We start from the raw sequence: 27,953 nt of genomic DNA, 5'->3' as shown, positions 1-27,953 counted from the left end.
GTATAGATAGAATCTTTATCACAAACAAATAAGAATTGTAACCAAAATATACATTTATGCTAATCATGATAAGGACAATCTTTGTATTGCCCTTCAACACATCTTTCTTCTTGGACATGACTCAGCTACAGCCCCTTGAAAGACAGAAGAACAGAAGACCTTCAGGGGTTTTCCAGTGTATCAACTCTTCATTTTTCTGATAGATCAGCGTAAACTCTTCATCAGGAGTAAACATTTTCAGCACTTTTTTTTGCGCATTTAATTCACCAAAAGGAACAAAACAAAAAAAATTCAATGCCCAACATACAAACTCATTTTACTTCTTATATATTATACTATTCCAATAAATAAACTAATTTAAAACCAAAGGGATTGTTCAGAAAACAAGACATTTGTCTCTCTCACGTAAAACAACTCGGTTGGAAAATGCTGTAAAAAGGAATGATGAACTAGTGTACTACCAGCCCTTATTCGGTGAGAGGCAATAGATTTATCATCTCCCCGTCTAGTTTTTACAGTTCTAAGTGCTAGAAAGGCCCTTTCTGGACAGACTGGCAACAGGACAAAAACTCTAAAAATAAATGAAACCAGGGAAAAAACAAACAGACGCGAGTCCTTCATTGATCCAATCATTCCTATAGAAACGGACATCTTCATTGACTTCATGAGACATGAAAGACAGGGGGTCATCAGACTTGTCTCCTCATTTAAGTCCACTGTGTTTGACAGACATCATAATTAAAGGGCAGAGAAAGCACAAAAGAACAATTGCAATCAGGCCACCAAAGTACATGTTTTGCAGAATTGTTTTTCCTCTTTCAGAACAAAACAGCAGGGTGTGTGTATATCTATATGACCTATATATATCTATATATATATAGATATATATGACATATCTATTTATATATATATATATGAGTGCATGACTGATGGATATGAAAGGTCACCTCTCTCCTGTTCTGTGAAAACATGTTACATGAACGTCATCGCTCTCAGGTGAAATGGAAAGAGAGATTCCTAACAGCTTCTCTTCTTCCATTTCTTTCCATTCTCATTACGTCGGGTCGGCCGGTGTCTCCTCCGCGGCAGTCCTCCGGTGGCTGAGGCAATGCAGAGTGTATGATATTGTGCTGAGAATAAAAGCATGAGTCTGTTGAGCAGAGCCCCCCGTGGAGAGAAATAGAGAAGAGAAGAAGAGATACTGGTGTGCGTGATTACAGAGTCTAATGCTCCCACACGCTGCCATCAGAGCTGGTACCACTTCTTATCTTTGTACTTCAGCATCATCTGGAGGGCGAAAGAAAAGAGCAAAAATGAGAGTCAAAATAAAAAGAAGTTAACCTGAAAAAACAGTCTCTTAAGTGTACAAAGAAATGACAAGTGCGTACGTCATGAGCGTGTTTGGAAAATGAATCTGCGCTGGACATCATGGCAGCCGTTCTGTCCTCCAGCTCGCCCAGTTTCTGGCCTCTCTCGTCCAGAGCTATCCGTGCGCGGGCCAGATCTCCCACAACCCCAGACGCTGCTCCCTTCATGCCCTCCATGCCCCCCGGGCCAGGGATGTGCTGGGCCAGGCTACGGGAGGCCTTACCAGCACCTGTTTCCCCAACTACCAAAGACAAAAAGAGAAATCCATTTTAAGTGTTAATAAAATCCGACATCCATGATCAAAATGAGATCAAATCACTCATTGATGGTTAATTGTCCTGTAACTGAAAAGTCTCCCAAACCGGTGTCTTTGGTTAACCAGCGGCAACAGAAATAAACAGAATCATACAGAATATATATATATATTGAAATTGACACTCGGCCATTCTTTACTCACAGAGGTCCTCCCTGTCCAGAGACTGAGCTCCTCCCCCAAACAGGCCTTTGAAGAAACCTCTGTTAGGAGCCTCTGGTGTCTCCACGGGGGTAAATAACTCACTGAGCATCTCCTGAGGAAGACATAAACATCATGTCTATTTCAATCAATATGTTCCCTATAGAGATACAGACTGACCTATGAGGTATATACCATACCATTTCAGGTGCTAATAGTGGGCATGAAATGATGTAAATGAAAAGAACCATTTATTTTTTTAACTACAATTGTAATACTTGTGACCTCATTGGCTATTTTCCCAAGTGACCAATAGGGACAACTAGTTTTAAAAAAATTGATCCAGTGTTAAACAATTTTTCTTTACCTCCGCTTGATCCAGCCTGTTTGTTATTGTGTCTAACAGAGTCTTGCTCGGAGGAGAATCTTGCGTCTCATCTACATTGTTGAGATCTGCTAAACATTCAGCCATGACATTGAAATTCTTTGCGATAACACTAAGCTATGCTTTCTGTACTCCGACACAACAAACTCTGACAACCCCGGCATTCCTGTCTCCAACTGTCACTCATGTTTCCACCAATGTCTTCCGGCAACAAGTCACACGACACAACAACGAACAGACTAGATCAAGCGGATAATGATAAAGAAAAACAATATATTCCTCTGTACGGTCCTGTCCATAACAATAGGAGCCTGTCAGTAGGCAAAAACAATCGATGGTGCAGAATTGGCCGATATGATTACAATGCAGCTCGTTTTGCAGCCGACGTCTGCAGCGTTCTCCCTCAATACTGGACCAATAAAAAAAATGTTCCCATTAGTCACAAAAACAGGTTCAGGTTAAAAAAAATAAAAGAGTTATCCTTTAATAAGTGCTTTGAATAAGAATATTCATTCTTGAATGCCCCCGTTTCCTCCGTAATTCGTTTGATGCTAAATCTGAACAACAGATCCCAGAATTGTCCTCCGAGGACGCTTGGTGAAGAGATAATTGGTGTTGTGTCTGGAAGCCCAACGATTCATTAGAAGATTGATGAATAATCCTAAAATTACACTGTAATTGCGAGTGCAATATTAAACATTACGCCCGCCACAAACTGTTCAAGAAGTTCTCCGTACTCACACACTGTAAGACTGTTTCCTCAAAGCATAAATGGAAAGCCTTTTCTCCACACTTAGAATTATTGGATCTAATAATGAAAGATGAATCCAAACTTTTCACAGTGCGACTCATTTATCTGACCTGCCGATTGTCGCAGGTCTCCTGGCTGTAGGTGATCCTCTGGATCTCAGTGGGGGAGGTGAGGTACAGGGCCTGACCCAGGTTGGAGAAGCAGAACGTTCTGGCTATCCGCATGTCTGTCAGCGGCAGGTAGTTCACGTCCAGGAGAGGCCGTAGACTGGGTAAACTGCGACGATACAAAGAACAGACATTATTTCAGACCCCATTGTGACTTTAAGAATTCTGCTACGCAAATGCGCTGAAGCTACCAGAAGTCATACCTCAGAGTCATGATATGCCCGTTAGCACAGAAACAGGCAATGCAGTTAGCTCCGGCCATCTGCACAACATCAGCCCTCAGCACGAAGGAGGTCTCTGTGATGTTGTGTTTGTAGATGCGGGTTTGGGAGGGCATGGCCACCACCTTGGCCTGTTTCTCCGAACACAGCACAGCGAACTGGGCATCCTGGCCCTCTTGAGACGATGGAGGGGAGGCTGGCCTGCGCCTCCGGCTCTTCTCCTTCTCCTCATCGGAGGCGTTTGGGTCATACCACGGCTCGTAGGAAGGGGGCAGCAGAGCTCCAGTGGCGTCCAACAGGGCCATAGTCAAAATGCCTCCTTTGAGTTCGACCATACTGCCTGGAGAACGAGTATTACAAAAAGGTATTGTTTTCATTTGCATCAGACACTGCCTACTGAATATCGAGCAAATATTAACTCAGTGCTGCAATCCTTAATATACGGTCAACCAGAACAACCGAGGGAAGTTGGATTTCATTATTTAGAACATTTATTATAAAAGGGGTACAGCACATGATGAGCATACAATGCATTTGAAGCCCAAACTTTAAGGTTTTAGTTGAAATGCCCCGTCATGTGATTCACTGATATTGTACTGAACTTTTAAATTATGCTTGAAAAGTGATATATACTGCTCTACAGCACAAAACGCCGTCTGTGGGGATTTGATACTGTTGATACCAACTTCAAAAAGATTTCTGGAACTGAATCTTTAGACTGAATCTGATCTAATCTTTCGGCTCATACACTGTGGAAAGAAAACTCCGTACACACAAGTTTTCAAGTGACCCCAATGTCCCCTCTGTCTCCACCACTTCCTTCCTAAATCTTAACTCATGACAGCGCAAGAGACCATCGAGACATTCCAACAACAAAGGCCAGAAAGGGTCATTCTGAGCTTTAAATATTAATACTACTTTACTTAATACTGTATTTTATCTTCATCCAAAATGTTGAATCCCTGCTGCACATAGTTAGCGTTCTCGTGTGTGTCAGTAAAGTGTGATTTTAAGTGGCTTGGAGTGACGGCTCCGCAGTAGAGATAAGTCCTAGTACTGATGTTTCAGTTCCAACTGCTTGTCAATAGACGTCATTATTAAGGTAATTACATTTTCTGTTTCCCCACTCACATGCAGATCCCTACTTGGTGGTGAATTACTTCAAGAACAGCTCAACTTCTTACCACAAGAGGAGACGCCGACTGGTTGCTGCAGCCTCTGGTCCCCACCGGGCGGCAGGCTGAGGGCCACCATCATCACAGTGCCCTGGGTGGTTCCCACCAGCAGACAGGGCCCCACCACGCTGTCCGTCTTCCTGGGGTAACTCTCACAGAAGTGAAAGGAGGAGATGGCCTCTCGAGATTCTCTGTCTATGCTGGTTACACTTGAACTACGCGAGCGGGTGAAACAGTTATCCTTGGTATCTGGACAGCAGGAGTGAGCACAAAAAACAGGGAATTAGGAATTAGGATTTGTGTGAAAGGAAAGAGGTAAAGAAGTTTAATCAAGACTTAGAGATGTTATGGCATGACATCATTGGGTCAAAACTCAGTTAAAATGTTAGTTAAACTCTGCTACTATATGTTTAGTGAAGCACATCAATCATATTCACGTCTTCATAGAAGTAAACCAGAACAGACTAGTCATCACCGAAAAGCTTTTTGACATTGAGATGCTCTTGCACAGTTTACATCCAAGGATACATTTTCTTTTAATGCTTCCCACAATGTACTTTTTTTTTTTGCAATTAAATTGACAACAACATTCTCAATGTGAAAAAAATGCACAAGATATGCATGTAGTACTACAGGGACTCCCAAGGAAGGACTGGTATTTAAGGAGCAAGAATTATTCATGCCTCATTACTGTGCTGACGGCAGCTGAAACACAAGCTTTTACCCTCGTTAAAAAGCTAATGAGGGATCCCAACAGAAACACAAAAAGATCCGTGACACAGAGGGGAAGGCTAAACACACCGCCCATCATGTGTGTTCTTCACAAGGAAAAACTGTAAACGAGAACAATCAAGATTTTTTTTTTTTTTTTTTTTTTAACACTGACGTCAGTCAGGTCAGCGGAGCTTTCTCAGGAAGAACGAAACAATCATCGTGAGAGAGATTAGTGTCATGTTAACCAATTCAGAGCAAAAGTCCCAGCAGTGGTGGGGGGTTAGTACCAGTTATCCCACTTCAGCCCAAGTCAGACCATGGCTGGTCCACTCACAGAAGTTGGGGGCTGATTCAGTTCTATAGACGGCCCCCTTCTGGGTCATCCTGGCTGCCGCCTTGCCTTCGTTCAAACAACAAATGCGCTTCTTAAACGTGACAGAGCGCCATTGTTTGGACCTCTCCTTTGCTTACAGTGCAAACAAAGACAGAGTGTTCGTCTCAACTTACAGTACAACATCCCAAGACAACAGGAGTCTCACATTCACACCAAAATGCTATTAGACAATTCAAAGTACTCTCACATAAGTACGTTACAGCTGTGAACTTAATACAAAGAAAGAAGATTCAAGTGACAAAAGAACACCTGCAGAGAAATGTAAAAGTTCTTGGAAGCTAAAATTGGGATGTTTTGGCTTACCCAGGTCAGTCTTTTGCTCGCTAGACGAGCTAATTTTCCGTGACATCTTGGCTGTAACAGAAACAAATACTCATATTGTATGAGGAAAGATTGATGGCTAAAAAATGGAAATGTTTTTTTGTGAAAAATCAAAAAAGGTTTTTGAAATAAATTACAATTCAAAGATTCCGTTACAGTCATTTACAGCAATCTGTGACATTGTTGCTACTGTGCAAATCAGTGCGCAATCAAAAATGAGGCTGTCGAGTCATAAGAGTGGTGATACACTGACGGACAACTGTTGTACATAAAGTGCATAAATACATAGTCCTGTCACGATAACTACGTTATCAACTTATCGTACGATACATGGATATGATCTCGATCATTTTTCTGACCTCGATATAGTGCGTTTGTTTACATAAGAATGTCACGAACATTTTAGCGAACATGATGTCAAAGTCAGAATGTCCAATGCTCTTTGAAAGGGTGTACTTGCATTATCATGCTATCATATTATTATTATATCAGTGGCATAAAATGGTCTTAAAATGACAAAAATATTGTTTATCGCAATCACTTCTGTTGACCGTGACAGGCCTTTACACACAGTACATTATGCCATACATGGGACAACTCTTACTGTGTACAACAACACTGCATTTCTTTCAGAGAAATATTCTCATTTCAATTGACTTGAGGTCGTACTTTTAACTTTGTTGGAGTGCTGCCAATATAAAGTAGAAAAGTTGTCCGTTGCAGTCTATAACCTCGCTTAGAGAAACTCTGAGAATACAAATAAGGCTGAGAGGCGTCACAGACAACCAGAGGGCCTGCAATATCAAACAAAGCAAGAGGCAGTCAAGAAGTAAGGTAATTGCAATTCAGTGAACATAGTTATGCAAAGACAGTAGGAGGAGCGCTGAACTGAGGCCCTGGAATCAAAAACACACACAGCAAATGTCTACAAACAGGGCACATAATTCACTTCAACATTTAAGTGACAAGGTTAGACATTAGTAACGTAAAGAAAAAGGCATGAAGCAGATTTTCTATGCTTTTGAGTTCAGTGGAAAAAGCAACGTTTGCCAATTGGGCATAATATTTACAAGCCAGAGCAGCAAAAGCCGGCAGCATTTTGTCAAAGGTCTGCATAGAAAATCTGAGGCCTGAAATTCAAAAGACGTCCTGTCATGCATTTAATAAAGAATCCCGATTCATTTCGTAAATCAACTCAGAAATCCCCAAACCGTATGATTAGTTAAACACATTTCCTGAATTCACTTCTGTCTTTCATTGGCACAAGATGCACAGACTGACGCAGGTTTGAGGCACAGTGAGGTCAGAACGCCGTCATTCAGAGAGAAAGAGTGAGTGATCAGAAAGAATACATCTGGATGATACAGTACCAAAGTCATTGGCAACCGTCTTGGAAAAGCGTCTGCTTTTGAACTTCACTGGAAATAAGGTTCAAAAAAGACAAATCAGATATCTGCAGCCATTTTTTTGGAATGCTTACATTTAAGGGGACATGCGGCGTTTAACAATACAGTACCCTTCTCTATGAAGTTCTGTTTTCGTTCATCATCAGAATTGCAAGGTGAGGTAGATCCTACGTGACAAAGGTCAGCCTTTGAAAAAGATGTACTTCATAATGATAAAAGGATCTCTTTGTATGCATGGAGCACTCGGGCTTCAGGGAGGCTTACCTGAAGCAGGTGATTTGCAGCGGTCCTCTGAGGTGTTGGACCCATCGTTTGAATCACAGGTTGCTGTGGGAGCCACAAAGGTTTTAATTAAACATTGCAGAATTAGTCCTCTTGGGCTACTCTCAGACAGGCTTACTACAGCTATGCTAATTCCTACAGTCCAAAGACTGACAACAATAAAGGGTCATATTTGAACAAGGGCAGGGACATCTACCCGTACAGTGAAAGCCACACTTGAGTTCACTTCACAAGCCTAGCACAAATCTGTTGACTCAGGGTGTAACTGTTGTTTGTCTGGTGAAATACGTGGCATGGTTTAAAGAGATACACTACCAGATTTTGTCCCCTCAAGTCTCAAAATTTCCTCCCGGCTCACTGCTGATGTTTTTTTGAAAAGTGAGCTTCGGGGGTGCTAAATCAAAGTCAGGGAGTGTATCTTTATGAGAAAGAGGGGAGGCTTGGAGGAGAAAAACAACACGGTAGGGGGGGGGGGGGGGGGGGGGGGGGAGAGAGAGATTCAGACACAACATGACTTACTGGAGTGGGATGAACGTAGTTTTTTCACAGACTCAGAATACAAGTTAGAAAGTCTGGACATGCAAGACGTGCCAGTTGGAAAGTCTTTACCAAATCACAGAAAGAGACCAACAGTAAAAACAGCGAAACAGAAAAAATGACAGGACATCGTAAGTGTTAAAGAAAAGAAAAGAGTCTCAGAGGCGTGCTGCTCGATTTCCACTTTAAATGAAACTGTAAAAATATTAATATCAGATAATATTCTTGCAGTCTGCATACATGAAAATTTGTTTTTCATGGCAGAAAACCCAAATAAAAGAGTGCTGAATCTATCACCAGGTCACTGAGACTGAAAAGAATGAATTCAAACAGTGAATGACAAAAACACAGTAAAAGGTCAAGACAGAAACAAGCAAATAAACATGAACTACGTATCGTTTCATCATATAAAACGGAATCAAAAGGAAACGCTACTGCAGCACTGATGCAGCATTCACCGTCTTTGGTCTGTCCAACTGAACAGATGGAGAATCCGTCAGTGATGCCCCCTGTTGAGGGACAGGAGCTACTGCAGGGGGCGGTGCTCATGGTGCTAAGTCGAGGCTGCTGCCAAGAGTCAGTCCCGCCTCACTAACTCACCTCTAACGGCCTGAGCAATAGCCGTTCAGCTGAACGTTAAGACTGCTTTAGCAAAAGAAATACAGGGCGAGTAACAAACAGACAAAGCATGTATTCCAGGGTTAATCATGTTAGTCAGGGCTGCCTTATCTATGAAGAGTGACCAACAGAGAAACAAGACATAAGACAGACATGTTGGGAGTGCAGCTCACCTCCAGAGGGCTGTCGCACTTTGCGTGGGGAGCGAGGCTGCCTCTGGTAGGGGTCAGACGGGCTGTACAGCTCCGATGTGCCCATGTTGAGGAGCAGAGTTTTCTGGAGGTAGTCGACCACAGCCAGACCGTTACTGTTTCCAAACACCACGCTGAAGCACAGGGAGGGACACGGTGGAGTTAGGATTCAGATGCCGTTTTGGCCCCGACCTCCTAGCTATGATACAGGCCATCTCTATTTACAGTTGCACCATATAAATGTGTTATTGTCGTGTGTGACAGGATGAACAAATACAGGAGATGGATAACCGCCCACTATCAAGACAACTGTAGGCATAGAATGGCGTGATGGCATGTCAAAATAACAAGTGCGCTGGCGGCGTAGACTTACAGGCCGTAGGAGGAGTTGATAGCCAGGCTGGTGATCGGCTGAGGAGGCTCCCCGCTCACCCACACCAGCTGGATCACCAGCTCCACCTGGTAGCCCGGAGACTGCTTCAGCGGGGAGCTCCGCACCCTGCATCAAACACACAGCAGGCTGCACTTTACACTGGAATGAATTATCACCCTTTGGGTAAGCCACACTGACAATATCATCATTTTTTTATTAGTGTTATTCCCCCTTCCACCGTTTTACTGTCAAAACATGTTCCTCATTTTTTAACATTTTTATAAAAGAGGATTATTCCCCCCCTGGTGTACTGATGTTGTGAAGGATTGAGCAGCTGGCTGGAAGGAGTGAATGGATGACTACATCACTCACTTAAATTGGTCTGTTCAGTGACAACCTGCTTCCCCCAGTTCAACCTTTTTGCAAAACAGAACAAGAAAACGTAATTGTCCGTACTGCAGGCATGGTATATTGTCCCTGGGTCCGTCGGAGGAGTTGCTGCCTGTGGAGGGCTGAGTGGGAGGCTCACTCTCCTGAGGGCTGGAGGAAGATCCCGGGGTGGGCAGGGTGGGGGTCTGCTCCCCTCCTGGATCAGGGGACTCCCCGTCGGTAAACTCACACTGCATCCGCACCTCCAAAAGCTAAACGCGAGAGAGAATAGGTCACAAAAAGGCTCGTTTTTGGAAGTTTTTCACGGGTCACCTTTTAAAAATACACGCATCTCTTCTGGCCTTGGATGAAATTATGCCAGAACCATCTTTTCCCAAACCCGTCATGCCCTGAACTGTCCAACTGTCCCAGAAAATAAATCAAACTATAACAGATAACAGTTTCAAGGTCTAAACAATGACTCATACTTGTGCAAAACTACAATTCTGCATGTTTCTGACTGACTGTTTACTCACCTGCACAACCTCAGTGGTGGCTTCTTGTTTGCTGAACCGGTAGATGATAACGTGGGCAGACACCCCGGCCACGCAGAGCATCCTGCTCTCAGGGCACCAGGACAAGGTCTGGATGGCAAACGGGTCCTCCTCGACTATCTCTGTATTGGCCTTCTCCTCCTTACCGCGAGCCCTCTCAAAAACCTTGGCAGTCTTCAGCTTGTACAGCACTTGAAGCATTACTTTGAGAAGAGTGCAAAAAAGGGCGTTACGACAGGTACGGTGATATACATGAGTACATGAGCTCAATAGTACACACTGGTGGAGCCACCTGGATTAGTTCTTCTGAATTATGCACAAACAGATTTTAAAAACAGTGTCATGGAGTGAACTTGTTTATTTATGCAGATGACACTGTTGTGTGTACACATGCTTAATAAGCATAGCAAGCTGCCTCAGAGCTTACTATGGCGGTGGCAACAGGAAGCTTGATCTATTGTGTCCGATGACTACGTAAAGCTAGTATTCATATCTATGAGGAAAGAATGACTTAAGTTACAGAAGCTGGTTAAAGATAGATATCAAATACAACAACAACAACAACAACAACAGACACGTTCTCTCCTAAACTGCTGCCAAAATATTGATGCATAACATGATACTTTCCTTTTTACTAACTTTGAATGGAGTATGCATAAAGGGCCATTTTATCTGTAAATCAAACATTTCCACAAGTCTAGATAGGAGGCCTGATAGTTACTGCAATACACTATAACTGTGTATTGTATTCATATTGTATATTGCACTGGCTTTAAAGGTTTCATCTGTGCAAACATCAGCGGCAAGTGTTTTATAAAAATGTATATTTGACTTGATGATACGGATACGTGTTTGATTACTGCGTTGATTGTACAAATGTACGTTTTTAACTGTAGACTTCTACGGCACCGAACCTGCGTCAGAAAGGATTATACATCGGAGATGTGGACTCGACTCACATGACTTGGACTCGAGTCACAGATTTGATGACTTGACACTTTAACACCAATGAGTTATGACTTCACTTTGACACTTTTTGACTTGAAAACACTTGATACCTTGCCCCAAGGCCAAAGATTAAAAAGTATTTTATTTAAAAGGTGTGTCACAAATAAATTAATTTCCCTTCATTTCCTTAATCAGCGAACATTAACAACATTCATTCCCAGCAATTCTCCCAATTTGCTCTTTTATGTTTAGGTTTTCAGTCGCACTTGTTTTAACAAATGAATACAAATTCTTTAGGACTCGGCACTTGACTTGGAAAATGAGTGCAAAGACTTGAGACTTACAGAACAATGACTCGTATCGGTCACATTACAGAGGCAGCTCTGTTATACACAACTGAACTGAATAAAACAAATAAAAACTACTCACATGCAGAAGCATCCCAAAATTTGATCGACCCATCAGCATGTCTGAAAATATATTTTTTTTAAAGAGAGAAAGAAAACAAAATAATGTTATATAATTTGTCCACTGTAACAATGGCATGTTTGCATGTGAATCAAAACAACAAATCAATTAATGCTTTCATTCAGAATGAGTTACTAACCCAGTGATTATAATCTCTGGGTAACTCTGAGTGCCTTGGCCCCAGTTTCCTCCACTAATAGGCCATTCCTGTAAAACGAAAATAAATAAATAAATAAAGAAAACATGCTTCTTTTAGTTGTGTTACGAGGTTAACAGCATACACACACGCGTCTCCAAAATCAATTCCAATGCATTTAAAACACAGATTACACGGAGGAGTAATTCACCTTCTTGCTGTAACCTTGTCTCTTTTGCCGGCTGCCGACAGAGTAAAGTGCAGGAATAAGTTCGTCAGGGCAGTCGACAAAGTATTCACAGCAGGTCACCGGTGACTCGTGGATAGTCAGAGGATATGGATTCTCATATATCGGGTACCTGTCAAGACAATGTGCCATTAGGTTAGATTTGAAAACCAACTCCAGCTCCTCAAAAACTGCGCTCGTCTATCAACTTGAGATGCAAATGACAACTTGCTTGCTGCCGATCAATGGTGTTGAATACTCTGACCAGTTTAAATGTCCCATGAAATGACTTTGATATTTCTTTAAATTCAATTTAATGTTCAAACAAAAATGTCTGGAATCGTTACTTCAAAATGTATTGCAATGCATTAGAAATATGCGATTCAAACCGGTCATATGAGTGACTAAAATAATTAGCAGTATCTCTTGTATACTGCATATTAATATAATGTGGTTGAAATACTTTAACTAAACTATATATAGAAAGCAGAATAATTACCCGATCTGTCCGAGGTCTATTAAAACTAAATCCTTCTCGAGGAGGACCAGCACAGCATAAGGCTCCTGAAAGTCTGGCAAAAGAACCAAAACAACACAAAATGAACGTGACGTCATTTCAGGGAGCTACTCCAGATTCTGAGACGGAAGAACAGAACCCAGAAGCTCACCATTAGGATATGGAGTTTCACACAGCGTTAGAAAATCTACGATGGGGTAGTCCATCTCCAGGACGGTAGTGCTCTTTCCATGCATCACAGTCAGACAGGCTCTCCTCCCCACGGTATCGTAAGACAGACCTCCAGACAGGACCATGAACGGGTCCCTGAGTTCAGGACAGACACAGACACACAGACAGACACAGACAGACACACACACACACAAATTGTTTATTCAATACAATTTTAGTTTGTTGGTCCAATCTGTGTTAAATGGGTGAAGAGGGACACAGACATTTTACTGTTGTGCTTTCACTGTAGGGATTGGGACTGAAGCCCGGTATTAAACGGGCCCCGGGGCTAAATTATTAACGACCGCAGTGTTGATGAGCTCCGACCTTACCGGTTCTTTTTAACGTTTTGGTGTAATTTACTATCACGCTGCAGAATCTCCTCTGCTCTATGTGTCGGGGCTCCTCCGACAACATACGTCACAGTAAGTGCAATAAGACGATCGCAGGTAAAAAGCCGATCATTTATTGATACAACTCTTCAACAAGTATTAACATGTAAACATGTAGAAAAGTGATATTTCAATCTTCCCGTCTGCCGTCTCTCGTACACCACGACTGTTTTAAACAAGCACAGTGCACTAGCTGCTACAACAAAAGCTGTCCGTAGGTAGTCTGTTTAGCTTAGTGACTTTGCTGTTGCTGCTCTAGAACGTAGTTTTATTTAAAATATAAATTAATTCTAATTATGTTCTCAATTAAATATTTTCAACTAATATATTAAAAAGCAATTATATGGTGAATGAAAAAGAACCGATAAGAGTATCGATAAGATCCTAACGATACTCGTCCCTATTTCTCTTGAGATGCTTTGCCCCCATTTCAAGAGCATTAATGATGGGAGGAGCCTACTTTTTAATTTTAATGACTATATTAATCCATGTCCTTAAAAAAAAAAAAAAAAAAAAAAAAAGAAGGTAGGGGATAATTAGATTAGCTTCAGTGAATTAGGTAATGTTTTATGACATGTTTCACAGAAAAGTTTTGTCTTTGTACTTGGTGACCTTCTTCAGATAATGATGATAATCACAACACAATTAACACGTGACCTGAATGGAACAGCTCATCATTTGTCATGATTCATTTAATGATCACAACAACACAAAGCCGGTGAGAACGTAAAAATAATTAGACAGAGCCTTCCCAGCTTCCCACCCAGTTTCCAGCAGCAGTAGGACACTGTCAACATGACCGGCCTGTTGCGATACAATAACAGGAAAGGCCACTTTCAGTGCAGGATATGGATGCAAACTCCAGCCGGTTAAGACACAGGATGGGTGTGGATTTGCTACCACCACACTTACCCAGCCCTTGTTGTTTTGTACTCCACCTTCAGGATAGGCTTGCATGGTTCTGGCTTTTTTCCATCCTTATGCTGCTTTCCTAGTGGGGGTCGAAGTGTATTTTGCAGAATTACAATACATATAATGTACATGATGCTCCTGCACACACACGGACAAGGAAGTCACACGCTACAATATGTATTAAAGACATAGGTGGCTTCTATTAAATACATCCGTGCGTAACATATAAACAATACAAGTGTGTATATACACACACAACAGCTCTTACCATGTGGTGTGATGATCTGTGCAGACTTGGCTGGGATTCGTATATTCCATGTGGTCAGCGTGCCATCAGAGTGGCTGCAGATGAACTGTTTACCCTCATGGTGCCAGGCTACCGAGTGGATCGCCTGAAAGACACGCAGCAGCACATCGGGATAAGTAAAGTTCAGGCACATTTTATCCGCAGAGGCTCTGTGTGCAACCTATTCAAAGCACAAGGGGGCTTTTCTTATTATGAACAAATCCCACGACAAGATCAAAACAAACAGTACGTTAGTCGGTCTCTCAACACTTTGTCTGTGGCTCTCAGCTCCACGCCCATCCGGTCCTACTGAAGACATAAGTCTTTGAAAGTGGATCAAGTATTTGTACTTTCAACTTAAATTATTTCCTAAAACAGCTGAGCGATTCAACAGGAGGACGTACATTTGTTGGGGACTAAGTTTACACATTTGGTGCACATGCAAGTGTGTTTGTATGTGGGATCGGCTTGAGTTAATCAAATGAAGGAACACATTACTCAGTTTAATAGTTCTTGGACGACAATGGGCTCTATGGCACAGAGGAATAAGATATATCGGGCTTTGCTTGTTTGTAGGATCCGTTCATTGATAGTTTAGGTCTTTTCATGGGTTTTGATTCACGGGATGACAATTAGAAAAATGTAAAATATGACCAGACGTATCCTTTAAAAGGTAGAGTTTCACCCCCAAAATGTACAGACTCGTGCAAAAGTATTCCCTCTCAATTATCCCTGAAGACCCACTAGAACTGTTTGGCTGCATCTGTATTTTTTTCTTATTATTTTACTGTGCTCGGACAAACGGCTTTCTAAAACGAGAGTGAATCCGTTGGGTTGGCTTTCACGTTCGCTGCCGCATGCGACGCCTCAGGTACACTTGGCTGTATTCCGGCAACCACGGTCAGCGGGCGTGCGATCCTGGTGTCGTTACGCCGGAGGGAAAAGGGGTCGACTTTGGATGTTGTTTTACAAACAGTAAGCAACAATTCCTGCAAAGTATGCCTTTAAAGTGCTACAGCAGGTTTGATGCTTTGAGATAATGCTTCTTGAAACACAAAAGGAACTTGAGACAACACCTCAAAAGGGCCCAATGAGCAGCTATTTCAGGTTTCATGAGAAAACACAACATAACAAGACCAGACATGTTGCAGGGACAACAGTGAGAAAAAGAGGAAAAAGAAAAAATGCCTTACCTCATCATAACTGTAGCGGCAGTCAGCTTTTTTGGACTTCAAATCCCACAACACCACTATCCCACACTCGAATCCAATCAGAAGCTGAGAGAAGAGAGAGACGTGAAGCAGAGCTCAGCTGATTTCTGTGAAACCACATTCTGCACATGTAACTCAGCCTGGAGGTCACACGGCTGCACCACCACCGTCTGTGATGATCAAAGCATGCGTCATCTTTAACAACACTTTATTACACTGATCATCTCTCAATCATGTCCTACGACCTGTCCGTGAAGGAATTATGTAATTTGTTAATAATTATAGAGGAAAGAGTTCCTAACACACAGATAGTATTCAGTAGATGATTCCCAAAGGAATTTCCTTGAAATCATTTTTTAAATCTTAATAATAAAATCAAGATCTACTGAAAAAAACAATATTTCCCATATTTGTTGCTGTCCTATGGTATACCAATTTTCCATATTATTTTCCAAAAAATTCTTATGAGATTGCATCAATAAATAAAATGAAAACAAAAACACACACACCCATAAATATATATATTTAAAATATTAAAAAAAATATTCAAAGCAGCATAAACATGATGCATTGGTCTAATTAGCTATGTATTTTACGAGCCCTAGTAGGCCGTGCATATGGTAACTGCCACAATCTACAGTGACTGTTGAGATCACAGCATCTCTTCTGTGAACGATTAGTCTCGGAAGAAACCTTTTCTCCCCGATTTTGACACCAAAACCTGATGTTTAGCATTGACATTTTAATTAGCTGAAAATGTTCTGCCATCATTCTCCATTGTAGCTGCACAAGCCGTATTCACATTGTGTCGTCTGCACTGGAGCAGATATCCACAGGGTAAAAAAAACAAGAAAACGGTGCAGTTTAGTTTTAAGTCTCAGGGTAGAAATGTATCTCTGTTCCACAGGCGATGTGGTGGTCAACTATCAGTACCTTTCCTTCATCCATGGGGTTATCACTGATGTGCACGACAGGCCCCGGGTGTGTCTTGGTGGATCTGTGCAAGTTTTAGGGACAGAAGAGAAACAATAAGACACAGAGAGAGTGAGTATGGTGAAGAATATCAATCAATCAAGAACTATATCGTAGTTATGAAAGCACAACGGAACTGCAGCTGCAAAGGAGCAGTACGACAGATGTGGAGTGATGTGCGTTGGGTGTTAAAGGACATATACGAGTATCATTCACCACCCAATATATATATATATATATATATATATATATATAGTGACATAATATAGCTTTTAGAGGGAGAGACGTATAGAGAGGCAATTAGAGAAGAAATGCAAAAGGGAACAAAAGAATAAAAGCCAGAATCTTTGAAATAAGCGAGAATATACGATGAAAATGTGCATCAGTGCACCAGAGAGAGAGAGACGTGACATACGAGGGAGAGAGAGAGGGTCACATGAGGGTCTCTGAGAGATTATAGTGTGTGGAGACAGCATCACCGTGGCAACAGAGCAAGAGGGCCACTGAGGGAGTGGAGGCCTAAAGAAAGTGTCTCTGCCTCTGAATGTGGTCTGGCTCCAGCGGCTAATGATCTCATTGCTGCTGCTGAGTCGATACAGTCAAGAGATGTGGCGGTGAATAAAAGGAAGGGATGGACTGGAATATGAAGTCCGGTCTGTAATCACCGTACGACACACCGTTAATGTAAAGGACCGTTTTAAGTTATGATGAGCAGAATACATGTGTGATTAAGAACACTATGGTGTCGATGGTGCGTTGAAAATACATGGCTACCAGAGATCGGACAACTTTTCTACAAGGAAATGATTAAATGTTATGTTTTGATGTTCACACTACAGCCAACAGATGTTTTCCTAAAATCATTTTCACAGTCACACAGACAAAAATCATTTCCCGTCTCCGCCGTCTGTTTCTGAGACTTTTCTCTGAGCTGATGGCACACTTTGCCGTTTTAGATCTGGGAGTCAGAGCACCAATTTATCAGATTTCACGAGCAGCCTAACGCACGCACGCACCTTTATACTCTACTTCCAATTTTAGCTGCCAGTCACTGTCTCAAATTAATTGTCTTAGCTCACTGGTGGGTGAGCTACAAAAATTACCTAGAAAGAGCAACTTTCTTTTCATTTTCAGTGCTATTTCATGCACAGAATCGGGCACTAAAATGAGTAAGCCTTACTGTGTGTTGGGTGACGCAGGTTTTATCCACCGAAATCAAATTCTACCTCCTGCCGAGTTACATCTGGACCATGCAGGAAACATTTACCGACGCACAGGATGTGATGTAGAATTCCTTGTGATCCTCAAAGTGGGTGTTTACACGGGGGAGTGGGTGGCACAGTATAGGCCACTGGGGTTATCAAGTGGGCACTTCCTATCGCAGATGTTTCGTTAAATCAGGCAGCAAACACCTCCAGAAGTCTAGTCAAACTTCTGGCACGGCACAATCACCACGTCTCCATTCCGCCCTCGCACTGATCGTAGCTGCGGCTTTCTCCGCCAACAGGACACGCTGTATCTGCAAGCATTCCTTTTGCATTTCAGAGTTTCCTGGTCGAGTGTCAAACTCACCGAGAAGATATGCAAATGGGCAGAAAGCGAGGGAGGGAAAAACAAGACAGTTGTGCAATACAGACTCACAGTTCGATGGCTTTGTTCCACATGATGACGTAGCCTGAGAGAGTGAAGGACTCCACGTTGACAATGTGGATGTTTCCTCTTTCTGTGCCGATGTAAAGCCATTTGCTCTGGAAGGGCAGGTGGCAGTATGTGATTCTGCAAGGAGATCAGGATCCGTCACAACCAGGCTTTTGATTATCTCATGACTCTAGTCCCTAATCATGCTGCTGCAACTGGAAGGAGTAGCGAGTGACTTAAGATTTAATTACAAAGGCCTTGCTCTGTGTCACACTAATGAAGCCGGACTATATATAGATCGGTGGGGAGGAATAGCAGAGTAAACACTGCCGTCTTTTCTCAACCGCTAGGAAGAGAAACATTCAGTCACGCACCACATTTACAGTGTCAAAGGAACCCGGCTGACGTTAACGGATTAGTGCGTTTGACTTTTTATTACTAAACAAGGATGACAAATGTGTTCTTAAATAGTCAAATGAAGCTACATTAATTGATTTTGTCAACCACATGGTGGCAATAAAAAACACACATATTACATCAGCTTACAATGTTGTTATGGTGAATGACACAAGCAACGCAATTATTCAATTTAGGTCATATTTAGAGCCACCTGATGAGTTTAAGTCATTAAACTCTCTTTCGGTCGCTACCAACTCCTGACAAAGCGGCAGCTAGAAGCTAACTTTGTGTGCAGTGTGATGCTGGACGCATACAGTAGTTTTATATTCATTTATATTGCTATTTATTAGTCTGTATACAAGCATTTATATACCCTTTTTTGTTCATGGTTTCTTATTTTGACTGTATTCTTCTTATTTCTTTAAGTCCCTATCGCAAGCATTGATTTTGGGTAGATAAATGTTACATAAATGAAATGTAGTACAGTTTTTTTATCATAAACCGTAGAAAGAAAATGGTCTGAAAATGATGGTCGATGGATAGACGAGTAGAACATTTCCCCCATGCATAGATAAAGTTCCCAGTAATGTATTCTACATTCTCATTGGCTAGAAGGCGCTAATATTTGAACTCGACCTCGTGAACTCGCTTTGCCCGTTTTGCTAAAGTTTTTACGGAACCAAAAGACGACAACCGATGCAATATTTTTCAAAAACATTGATGGCAACGACACTGCTAACAATATGCACAGAGAAGCGTGTGGCCAGCTGTTCACGCTTCACAGAGCGACAGCGTCACTGCAAACGGAGAAGCAGAGAGAAGTTACTGTACCTCTCCCTGCTGAACTTCAGGGAATGCAGGATTGCCGGGATTTTTTGCCTCAGGTTCCACATGTGGATGCTGTCATCAGCTAAGGCACTCACCAGCGCCCCCTGTGTGCAGGGTCACAAACAAGGAGGGGGGGGGGGGGGTTGTCAGAAGTAAATAAGTAAGAAAAGCATATTTATATTTTATTTATTCGTCCTAGTGAATAATCTGGCGGCAGGATTCCGGATTGGCTGCAAACGGTTAAGAGCAGATACACTGAGTGAGGAGAAAAGTGCGTTACAATGATCAATGCGAGAAGAGATAAATGCATGTATGATCATCTCTAGTTCAGCTGTTGATACTATAGTTCTCTATTTACTAATATTTCTTGGGTGGAAAAAACAAGATCTAGACAGCTGCTTAACATGAAGGGTCAAACGACAAGGATTGGTCAAATATTACCCCTGGATTTACACAGGTTGAAGTGGGCAGCAGAGGAGAGCGGACCAACACTCTAACCAGAACCTCCGTCTTATTAGCATTGAGCTGGAAACACTTGTCTGCCATCCAGTCCCTAATGGCATTGAGACAGTAGGAGCCGAGATAACTTGAAAACCTCACTGGGTTTGAAGGAAAGACGGAGTTGAATATCATCCGCATGTGAATGATACGCAAAACTATATCTTTTTATGATCTGTCCCAAAACATCATTGCGGTTGAGTGCTTCCTGTTTTATGTGGTTGTATCATGAGCACACAACTATGGCGGCATTATATAGGCATGCAGGTCACAAAACTAACATTCCTGTGTAATCAATGTGTTCATTGGAAGCACAGTTCACACTACAGGTCATTAATGGCCTGCAAACATTGGATAAGCACCAGTGTCTGTGGTGCCTGCCCACTAAGAACAAGGATAGACAGAAACGTGACAGCAGACAGGCTTGTAGTGGAGGAGTGAGGAGGAGAAGGTGGAGAGAAAAGCAAACAAGGAAACAAGGAACAGGGAATGACAACAGACCTCGTTGACCAGGAACTGGAGCTGGATGACAGCCGCACCGCTCTCATGCTGACAGTAGCACTCCACACCCGCCCGGCCAAAGCTAAAAGTCAGCTCAGTCAAGGAAAACGTGACAGTTGATGCAGAAATGTGAAGGAAAAACCTGTAAAACTGAACAATGTGTGTTTGAATAAATACTTACAGATCATTTACTAAATCATTTCCAGCCTACTGGAGGTGTTTTTAGTATAAAAATGGTTCCCTTCGTTCTCATAACTAAATGTAAGTTGACATTTTCATTCAACATGAAACCTCAAAATAGCGAGTTATAAATAAAAGTCCGTGGGCCCCGTCTGCCTTATTTATGCACATGCGTCAGCCATTATGACGACAGCATGATAAACTTAACTCCCACCGCTCTCTATAGGACTGTTACGTTCATGTCGGAGAATCCCTGCCTGCTAAATCTGTCCGTTCAAAAACAGCCGGGCCAGCAATCCAGGCAAGAGTAGATGTCGGGACTCAATTTGAACTGTGTGTGTGAGCTAAAAGAGGAAACCCCAATGATTGCATGCGTGGCAAAAAGGAGAGTGTAGCCACAAGGACGGTAATGTATCCTGCAAAAAACCCTCCGAATACTTTCACCACACAGCCCAGCAATGAGGAGCACAATGAGGAGAAAAGCTTGTCTATTTCCACCAGCCTGTAATCACTTTCTCAGCCACGCAGTATCTGCACCAGTCATGCACACGAGCACAAAAGAAGAAGGAAGCAGCGCGAGATCTAATCACAGAGAGAATCTCTCGACGCACACGAAATGGCCTACAAGAAGACCAAAAGGGTGCACTGTCTCTCGCACTCCTAATGCGATCATGCCAGAGAGACGCTCCAAAGACGGACCCGGCTGTGCTCACTATCTGAGTCCCTTTCCAGCTGACACAGCGTAATGTGTGTGAACAGGATTAACCGAGCTGCGATCAAACAATCCCTCAGTGCCTTAAACAAACTAAGGCGGGGTTGCAAGGAGGCTGTTTCAGGACATGCTCTCAACAGTGGGCATCACTTTCTGCAGGACAGAGGCGGACACAGACTTTCAGACTGTAAGCCGGCGCCAGTCGGGGGCTGTTGGCAACTGAACTCACATTCACCCGTGACCTTTCCCGTCCACTTTTAGCTCCTGGCCCCGCAAGTTCTGTACAACATTTGTCAGAATTATTAACGGACATCACGGCTCCACAGGTCCACAACGGAGGGGGGAGAGTCATTAAGTCAGTTTCATAGCCTGTGGTCATGTATAAATGAGAACAGAGCAACAGTCTGAAGAGGAGAAATGTTAATATGCAACGCTGTAGTGTATTCATACTGCTGGCATCGAGTAGAATCACTTCGACAGCCTTATAACTGTGAACGCAAAGGAGCCGTTTTCGTCCATTTTTCTGTGTGCGTTAACTCATCGGTGTATGTGAATGTACAGGTGTCTACAGTGTGACCTGATTCTGATGTAGGATGTAGGTTAATGGTGCTGCTGAGCCAAGCTACTCTCTAGGCTAGCAGGAAATGACTAAGATGTTATCACTGTGGTGGGCAAGTGGAGCATTCTGTTGGTGCTTCCTTTTACGCTTCACGATCAAAACCTTTACGAGGATCATGTGGGCCACAAATACAAACTGTCAACTGAGGCGGTTTTACACTACTCGTGACTTTATGTCAGGAGTAGAGCATGTGCTCCTAGGACTGTGCGAGCAGAGGAAGCTGTGTCACACTAGTCAACTGGGGCTCCGCCGTGTCACTAAATATCTCGCTGTGAGCAACACATGTTCAAATAATAGTTCCTGTCATCATCGTTTGGTCATGTGATGAGATTCAACTGATTTGCAATTTTATAAATGATTCCTTTAGAGCTGAAACTGATAGATAACTCCATATCTTTGGGTTTTGGATTGTTGGTTGGACGAGACAAGCAATGTCTACTGGTCAACGTCAACTTGTCTACGTCAACTTGCGAAAATTGGATTGGGCCTTTTTCTTCTTTTTGTTGAATATTTCATATCAAACGATTAATCTAGAAATGAATCTGCAGAATAATCAAACTGCAATACATTCCATGTGTCACATGCATTATTTAATACCCATTTGTATTACTATTTACTGTCTATTAACTTCTTTGCATAAGAGAAAATCCAACTTTGACATCTCAGAAATAGATATTGAACATGTTGCTCTCTCAACCTTGTACCTGTGAGTTTAAGACATCACACACTGAAGTCCCCCCCCCCCCCCCTTTCAACATCAACACTTCCCCCATGTGGTAAACCAACATGGGTAACCCCAGCGTTTCAGCATCAGCAGCTTTAGTCAACCGATAGTCATATCATAGTCATCGCGACAGGAAGTTATCTTAATCATGACAAGAAGAGCGGCTGTTCTCTGCAGCCGTTCTTGAAGTCTCGCTGAAGCCAAAGGAAGAGGAAGCTACAGGCCAGTGGTGTGTTTCTGCAATGGAAAACAAACTTCTGACTTTTCACATGACCAGTCAGCTGCAAGAGCTTAATAAGCTCAAATGCAATGTGACCCATTTTGCACAACCTTAAACTTTCCCCTTTTCAGTTCTAACATTTCAAAACATTTCCTGCCACCACTGGACTCCATGTAGGTCAAATAAATACTAATTGCTGTTTTGCTTTGGCTCCGACAACAGACACGGAGCAGAGGCCAAAATGTAAGAGCACATATATTAGAGGGAGCAGGGGACTGACTACAGTAGCACACTGATTAAAACACTGTAGTAGAGACAGATCTTGTAAAAGCAGACATTTATTGCTTGTAGACACCTCATTGAGCTTATGTCTGCTGAGCTGTGGCAGTGTTTCCAAACTCCGGGGGCAATGAGGCGGATCAATACAGCCTGTCTTTTGATAAATGGACCTATTGCCTGAATGACAGTAATCCCATCAGCTCCACCTTGCACATTTGGACAACATGGAAGCAGCGTGTGTTCTCCGGGAGTTACCCTGTAAACACCACGCTCTCTTAATCTGGAGAGTGGATAAAGACGAGGATGGAGCCACTTCTAATGGAAAACCCGAAATAAAGCAGATGGGCCTCCCATGCAAGATACCAGCGCGCAGGGAAACCCTGTGTTTACACACAAGTAGGCCAACCCTGAAGACATGGTGTAAGCAGCGTAACATGGATATGACCAGACTTTTCACATGCAGTGTTGACTAGTCTGTAATCCAGGAGTTATTTTTGGTTGATGTGACTCATGGAAGTTGCTTGGTTAGCTGTAAAAAAACATTTTTATCCTTGAATACAAAAACAAAACGGACTCCCAACTGCCCGAGGGGTCATACGGCACTGTAGCAGCTTGAATGTGTGTGTGTGAGTCCAGTGATGTTTACAGCACATATGAAGTGGCATTCTGGCACAGACTGGGCAGCACAGTTGATGAGGCTGGCTCCTCGGCATATGGCAGAGGAGCTGCTCATGCTACTGCAGAGATGCCACTAATGAGCCTGGGTGCTCCAGGAGAAGGAGGCTGCTGGCTGCACAGAAACACATCCGAGCTAATGTCTACCTCCGAGGCCCTGCTCCTCCTCTTTGTGCTGCTCGGATTTTTATTTTTGTTGTGTTGGATGACAGGAGGCAAAGACAGGTCACTTACAGTTTAAATTCCCCAGACTTTGTGGAATGTTGAAAGGCGACTTGATCGCATGACATTTGCTGAAAGGATGACAGGAAGTTAAGACATAGCTCTGGTGTGTGTGCGTTATGTTTGTACGAGTGTGCACGAGGGAGTGGAGAATGTTGAAAAATCGCTGAAATCATCCGAGCTTTACTTTCCTTGTCTTGTCATTTTCATTTTCCCGTGATGAAAAATAAAAAGAAAGGATACAGCCTCAAAGCTCCGGTCTGGGTCCCGACGGCCAAGATTTTCTGCACGGGGTCAAAAGCCATCGAGGATGGTTGATATGGGAAGCCATGACGCACAGTCTGCAGGAAAGAGCAGAATTTATATTAGACCTCCAGTCAGCTAATCAATCATCTGCTACACAGTCAAGCTGGCTTCACTGGAGAAAGAAGAAAAAAATAAACCATCATCATAATCTCCTAGAAATGTAATCCATCAATGTGGAAAATGACTCTCATTATCAAAATGAATTAGATAAAGCATAAACATTAGTGCAAACGGGGACTGGAATATTTTTTTCCTGATATCTGCTTGACGTGTGTGCAAGCTCAATCCAGTAAAACATCAGTAATAAATTCATTTTATCCGTCCCACGGCTCACATTTTCAGCCTTGGAGTGCACTTCATTGCCAGGATCTTGCAGTCCCCCAGCCACCAAGATGATATCATCATCAGGCATCTATAACTCAATTGTTTTCGGGTTGGAAAAACCTTGCCCGTCACATCCATAAGCTCTGTGCGGCTTGCAGCAGTGTTATGTAACAGGTTAACCCCGGGGACCTGACCTGTTCCGCTCCCAGCTGGGGCAGGAGCTGGTGGGCCGGCGCTCCAAGCTGCTCAGCACATTTATCCAACGCAGGTACAAACCTTTCCAACCAGACCTATCGGGCTTAGATTAGTAGACCAGTTTTATTTCAAATTGTGTGTGTGTTGACCAGAGAGGCTGGGATTTAAAGCATAGGTTTCCTATTTTTTTTTTTAAGTCTTGCATTTGGGGACAAATTGGCAGCCCTGTGCAGACTTCAGTTGAACGAACAGACAGGTATCTGCCAAAGTTACCGTCTTTTTAGCTCCACTGTCCGAGAACACACAGAGGAAATGTGCAAAAAAAGACTCAAATTGAATGCATTTAACTTGACACACTCGGACTGAGCTGAATTAAATGCATTGTCCACAGGACAGTGTGGATTGTGTCCTCCATCTCTTAATCATTTTATGAGGGGGGGGGGGGATCTCTGCACAGCCGGAGGGGACAGCAGTTATTACTGCAGAGAGTACATCAGGGCACGAGAGTGTAGTATTAAAAGAAATGTGCACCTATTCTTTAACTCGAAATGCTCTTCCCTTCAAACTGCAGAGAGCTAATCAGGTTAGCTATAGCTAACTTAAAGTGACTTGAGGCGACGATTCAGTGCAATGCAAACAGCCATGGTGCTGTGAGAGACATCCTGGGTACATGCAACCGTGGGACACGGCCGAGCAAGGCAGGCAATGGTTAAGATGAATTCCCTGTTAATGACACTTGTACTTTAATATGTTAGAGAGAAACCCACCTTGCAAAGCTGGAAATGGTCCGACTGGAGAGTCTCCTGGATAGCGTCGTTTTCCCTAAGAGTACCCGACTGGGCAGTTGCGGAGGAGGAAGAAGAAGAAGCCGCTGTCAAGCCGTCCAGCACCTTTCTAATGTTAAACTTCTTCATTTTACTCCGGTACCGACGCGAGACGGTTGAGAAAACGGATCAAGCTCGCTACCATGAATTGGATAGAGAAGTGTGCGGCGGGGATGAGGAGCTGCTAGCTAGTTAGCCGATATTACGCACAGTCAATATCTTTCTGTATACATCTCACATGTTACGGAGGGTGTTGCTGCCAGCGCACTCTCCCAAAAGCACGCGAGTCACGAGCATTGATACAGCGAGTCCTTTCCGACATCAGTGTCAATCCGCCATTTATGTCGCCAGCTTTTTTCCGCGTTATTCGATCGGGATCAATCGTTTCCGTGAGCTGTTTCCCCGGTCAGGGCTCACAAACTACGGCTACGGAAACGCAGTGAGCTGCAGCGGGGATTGAGTCTGCGCTCTGCTGTCACCCGGATGCTGGAGCCGGTGTTGCACTGTTTTCTGTGACCTGTCACATTCTGTGACCTCGATAGGAAACATTTTTAAACCAGAAGTTGTATTCTGTGTTTTGAAACGCTGTTTTTATTTTTTTGTTATTGGTTTATTTGATAAGGGACAGTGCACATTAATAAATGCATTGCTGTAAATGCGCCAGAGTTAAAGCCAAGAGGCTATTTTTCATCTGTAGTCCCAAGAGGCAGATGTTACAAAATACACCTAACAGATTATAAGATTAAATTTACAAAGTTATGCAATATTGACCTTTTACAATGCATGCACAATAAATAATGTTTATTCTGTTGTGTGGGGGAAAACAAGTTATTTTACAGTTGCATTTGTTTATTTTGATGTATAGCCCTAATTCATCCTGCCCACATCTCATTGCTAACAAAAACAAAACTGTGGCTGTAGCCTACTAATAAATAAATATAATTAATAATGTACATTGTGTAATTTTCGTAGGAATATAACCATGTCATATTAGAATTTATTTTGTTTTAGCAACCAAATGTCCTCAAATCTTTTACTACAAACAACAACATGTTGTTACTATGAATACTGTAGCCAAATCCATTTGATAAACATTTGAATTAGGGAAGCTAAAATTCACATTTTCAGTGTGTTTTGTGGCCCCCTGCTGGCTGAGGGGTCCTAAACAACATGAATGCCTTTGGGCTGAGAAAGAAAGAGAAGCTGAACCTTGTGACAGCTTTCTGAGCCTTAACGTCTAAACACTATCAAATCATAATGTAGGGGCGGTTATACAAACATGGCGAAGTTGTTGTTTGGAAGCACTAAAATTGCATTTACGTCTTCTTGTGCATAATCCTCTTCAATGAAAATCTTTCCCACGGACATTTGATATCCTTTTGTAAGCGGTAAAGGTGCCAATTAACGATCCTATCTATTGTGTGTGCATGGAATATAGGCTACTTCCTCTTGTTCCCCAAGGAGGAAAAACCAGGTTAGTTTACCTCCTCAGAGAATTAGAAAACTAGAAAATCTGGTTTGATGAACACCAGAAAACCTGTTTAAATGATCACCTTCATGATCTGTCGTTTAAGAGGCCCATGTTTTTTTTTTACGGAATTTAGATGGCACATTGTCAGGAAGCACTCGTTCAATAAAAACATCTGAAACAGGCATATGGAAGAGATGTAACGTGGTTATTCCCAAAAGTGTTTTATAATGAAGTAAACAACATGTAATTTACATTAAATCACATGAGAGTTTTTGCGCCACATAGATTGAAGATTTTAAGAAACAAATAAACAAACAAAATCCTTAAATTCGTTCTGTAAAATGTTTTGGTGGATTTATAAAACTCTTTCCTCTTTATAAACCGATCGCATTATTTGTACTGTATTCTGCATCCGTTAACATGTTGCTGTAGGCCTAAACGGTATAAGGACGTGTTTATAGTCATGAAACTGACTGATCTATATCTAAACTGTTTTTTTACATACATCTTGTAGTTACTTTTAAGTTCCAAAGCCTCAGCTTCCAGTACACCAAGCTCATATCCTTAATATTGTTTCAGGGAATTGGAGGAATTTAACATCCTGAAATTTGTAATATACAATTTGATGTAAATTTCACATGGTACATTTTTAAAATCTTGTTCAGATATTGGACTGTTCTCGGGCCAGATACAAACCGACAAGTAGAAAGTGGTCTGTGTGCTCTTCTTACACCACTGCTAATAAACATATTGGAGGATTTCCTGTTGTAAATGTCTTCA

The 27,953-nt window shown here is 42.4% G+C and overlaps 1 protein-coding gene across 3 annotated transcripts; it reads right to left on the bottom strand.

Moving 5' to 3' along the window:
• Position 1: 1 nt before the first annotated feature.
• Positions 2 to 26,158, bottom strand: stxbp5b (syntaxin binding protein 5b (tomosyn)). Of its 3 annotated transcripts, XM_076107544.1 has the most exons (30): positions 25,646 to 26,158; positions 24,297 to 24,394; positions 20,423 to 20,504; positions 19,427 to 19,527; positions 18,200 to 18,334; positions 16,520 to 16,583; positions 15,569 to 15,652; positions 14,358 to 14,481; positions 14,090 to 14,168; positions 12,727 to 12,881; positions 12,558 to 12,630; positions 12,044 to 12,191; positions 11,836 to 11,903; positions 11,658 to 11,698; positions 10,263 to 10,483; positions 9,814 to 9,998; positions 9,358 to 9,483; positions 8,967 to 9,118; positions 8,158 to 8,241; positions 7,621 to 7,683; positions 7,467 to 7,523; positions 7,321 to 7,368; positions 5,933 to 5,983; positions 5,570 to 5,701; positions 4,531 to 4,770; positions 3,329 to 3,686; positions 3,069 to 3,234; positions 1,826 to 1,937; positions 1,389 to 1,609; positions 2 to 1,287 (listed from the first exon to the last, which is right to left on the bottom strand). In XM_076107544.1, exons 1-30 carry the CDS (start codon positions 25,790 to 25,792, stop codon positions 1,246 to 1,248), a joined length of 3,657 nt encoding a protein of 1,218 aa, XP_075963659.1. In that variant the 5' UTR covers positions 25,793 to 26,158; the 3' UTR covers positions 2 to 1,245. The 3 variants fall into 3 exon arrangements, with proteins under 3 accessions (XP_075963659.1, XP_075963657.1, XP_075963658.1); XM_076107542.1 differs by lacking the exon at positions 8,158 to 8,241; XM_076107543.1 differs by lacking the exons at positions 5,570 to 5,701; positions 8,158 to 8,241.
• Positions 26,159 to 27,953: the final 1,795 nt, after the last annotated feature.

This window comes from Anarhichas minor, unplaced genomic scaffold (assembly GCF_050575085.1).
Source record: "Anarhichas minor isolate MPS153535 unplaced genomic scaffold, ASM5057508v1 ptg000040l, whole genome shotgun sequence".
In the NCBI taxonomy this organism is placed as follows: domain Eukaryota; kingdom Metazoa; phylum Chordata; class Actinopteri; order Perciformes; family Anarhichadidae; genus Anarhichas; species Anarhichas minor.
The sequence above is the reverse complement of the archived record's forward strand: the minus strand, read 5'-3'. Positions and strand labels throughout refer to the sequence as shown.

Excerpts from the sequence above, each read along its gene's own strand:
- stxbp5b (XM_076107544.1), bottom strand. The coding sequence starts at position 25,792 with ATGAAGAAGTTTAACATTAGAAAGGTGCTGGACGGCTTGACAGCGGCT. Across the intron at positions 7,369-7,466 it reads ACAGAACTTCATAGAGAAGG|TGAAGTTCAAAAGCAGACGC; the intron begins GTACTGTATTGT and ends CCTTATTTCCAG. Across the intron at positions 4,771-5,569 it reads TGAATCAGCCCCCAACTTCT|ATACCAAGGATAACTGTTTC; the intron begins GTGAGTGGACCA and ends CCTGCTGTCCAG.